Source organism: Trachymyrmex cornetzi, unplaced genomic scaffold (assembly GCF_001594075.2).
Source record: "Trachymyrmex cornetzi isolate Tcor2-1 unplaced genomic scaffold, Tcor1.1 scaffold545, whole genome shotgun sequence".
Taxonomy (NCBI): Eukaryota; Metazoa; Arthropoda; class Insecta; order Hymenoptera; family Formicidae; genus Trachymyrmex; species Trachymyrmex cornetzi.
The window spans coordinates 141,731-143,363 of NW_017299856.1; the positions used below are offsets into that span (position 1 = coordinate 141,731).

Consider the following 1,633-nt stretch of genomic DNA (forward strand, 5'->3'; position numbering starts at 1 on the left):
CGCTGCCCTGATAGGTTAAAATCGTGTTATACTAATCGCTATCGCTACTCCCTTGCATTGGCTGTGTTCCAAATTTACTGCCAGCACTGAAAATGCTACAGTTTACGTTACGTGCACTATAGATTTCCAGTATTGGCAGTCAATTTTGAAACACGGCCATTGTGTCTTGGGCTTTATATTATATAAAACTTACAAGACTCTGTCGGATTTATTTGTACATTGCTCTGTGACATGTGTCGTACATTTTTCTACAAATGTAGATTCTTCTACAAGGTTTATATATTTTTCCATGAAATTTGTCATAGGTTCTATCGTACGTTCTTCTGTAGAAATTATATCTTCTTCTATACCTTCTAAAGGATTTATCAAAGGATCATTTATGCTTTCCAATAAATTAGGTATTGCAAATGGACGTAATTTTCTTTTCCCATCTTTCCGATTATTTTCGAATTGCTCTTCGCCAAAGTGTACCTGAAAAATTGATTTAATAATTATATTAATGCAATATATTTTATAATGCAATGTATAAGGGATTTCCAATAAGGACACAGTCAGACACAGGAATAAATTATTTTACAAATTATTTTATCCTTTAACATAGGCAAACAACAAGGATGCAATAATTCGCTGTGTCTGTGTCCTTGCTGGAAAACATCCAAGGTTTCATAAGATTATAACATTTATAACTCTCATCATACTTCACAAATATTAGCCGATTCTGGTAATTCAATTCTTCCGATTAATTTGACCCATTGTTGTCTACGTTCACCTTTGGGCACGCGAAACAAATGGAAACCTTTTACGGTACTGTTTTTACAATCAGCCACGCAACAGCCTGGCATTGTTTAACACAATCGGGAGACACTGCGGTACTAATAAACGGGAAAAAATGTACGGTGAGGTTAGATGTACCCAATTGACTCCATGTGTACGTTGGTGCAGTTTGAATCCTGTACTATGTGCACTTCGCCCATATTGTCGCAACATTTCTGAAAGAGTTTGCGGTACTTTACCAATCTAGTGACTTTAGCTGCAAGCGGCCCGGAATTCGTATCACTGAGTGTATCATGAAGAAACGATATTGAGTATACGCATGGTATAAAGACAAGGGTATGCTCGTGCGCACGTTTACGCCCACTGATGCCGAGTGGCCAATCAGAATTTTCAACAAGCACACGTCATCGTTACGCGGTAAATTCGAACGTATTATTTTAAGCATGCCTTCTTTTCAAGGTAAATATAGGAAAAATTTCTTTACAAATTATTTATAAATTACTTTATATGCATTTATTATAGGAATTGAAGGCAATAAGTTACTTTTTATATTATATTTTATTATTGTACTAAATTGTTATAACAAATGTATATAAGATAACCTGGGAGTCGATTTTGTATCTTGAAATGAGGTGAAAATGACAAAAGTGAATAAATTTACTCACTTTTGTAATTTTTACTTTGTTTCAAGATACAGTAACTTCCTAATCTTGATTAAATGTATGTATATATATATATTATTATATATATATACATATATACATAAGACAAAATAAAATATTTTAAAACGAAAATGATAAACAAATTTTTAATTGACGAACATTGAATATATATAAATGCATATATACATATATACATA

General features: G+C 32.7%; 2 protein-coding genes across 2 annotated transcripts in view; both read right to left on the bottom strand.

Annotated features, from left to right (window-relative positions):
- Positions 1-842, bottom strand: part of LOC108765811 (uncharacterized) — a 2,518-nt gene extending 1,676 nt beyond the window's left edge. The window contains exons 1-2 of the mRNA XM_018514657.1: positions 699-842; positions 194-471 (exon numbers count right to left, since the gene is read on the bottom strand). Of these exons, the coding sequence (XP_018370159.1) occupies positions 194-471; positions 699-842 (422 nt within the window). The remainder of the gene's footprint in view (positions 1-193; positions 472-698) is intronic.
- Positions 843-902: 60 nt separating this feature from the next.
- The window catches only part of LOC108765812 (uncharacterized), a 3,189-nt gene continuing 2,458 nt past the window's right edge, over positions 903-1,633 (bottom strand). The window contains exon 5 of the mRNA XM_018514658.1: positions 903-989. Coding sequence (XP_018370160.1) covers positions 903-989 — 87 coding nt within the window. The remainder of the gene's footprint in view (positions 990-1,633) is intronic.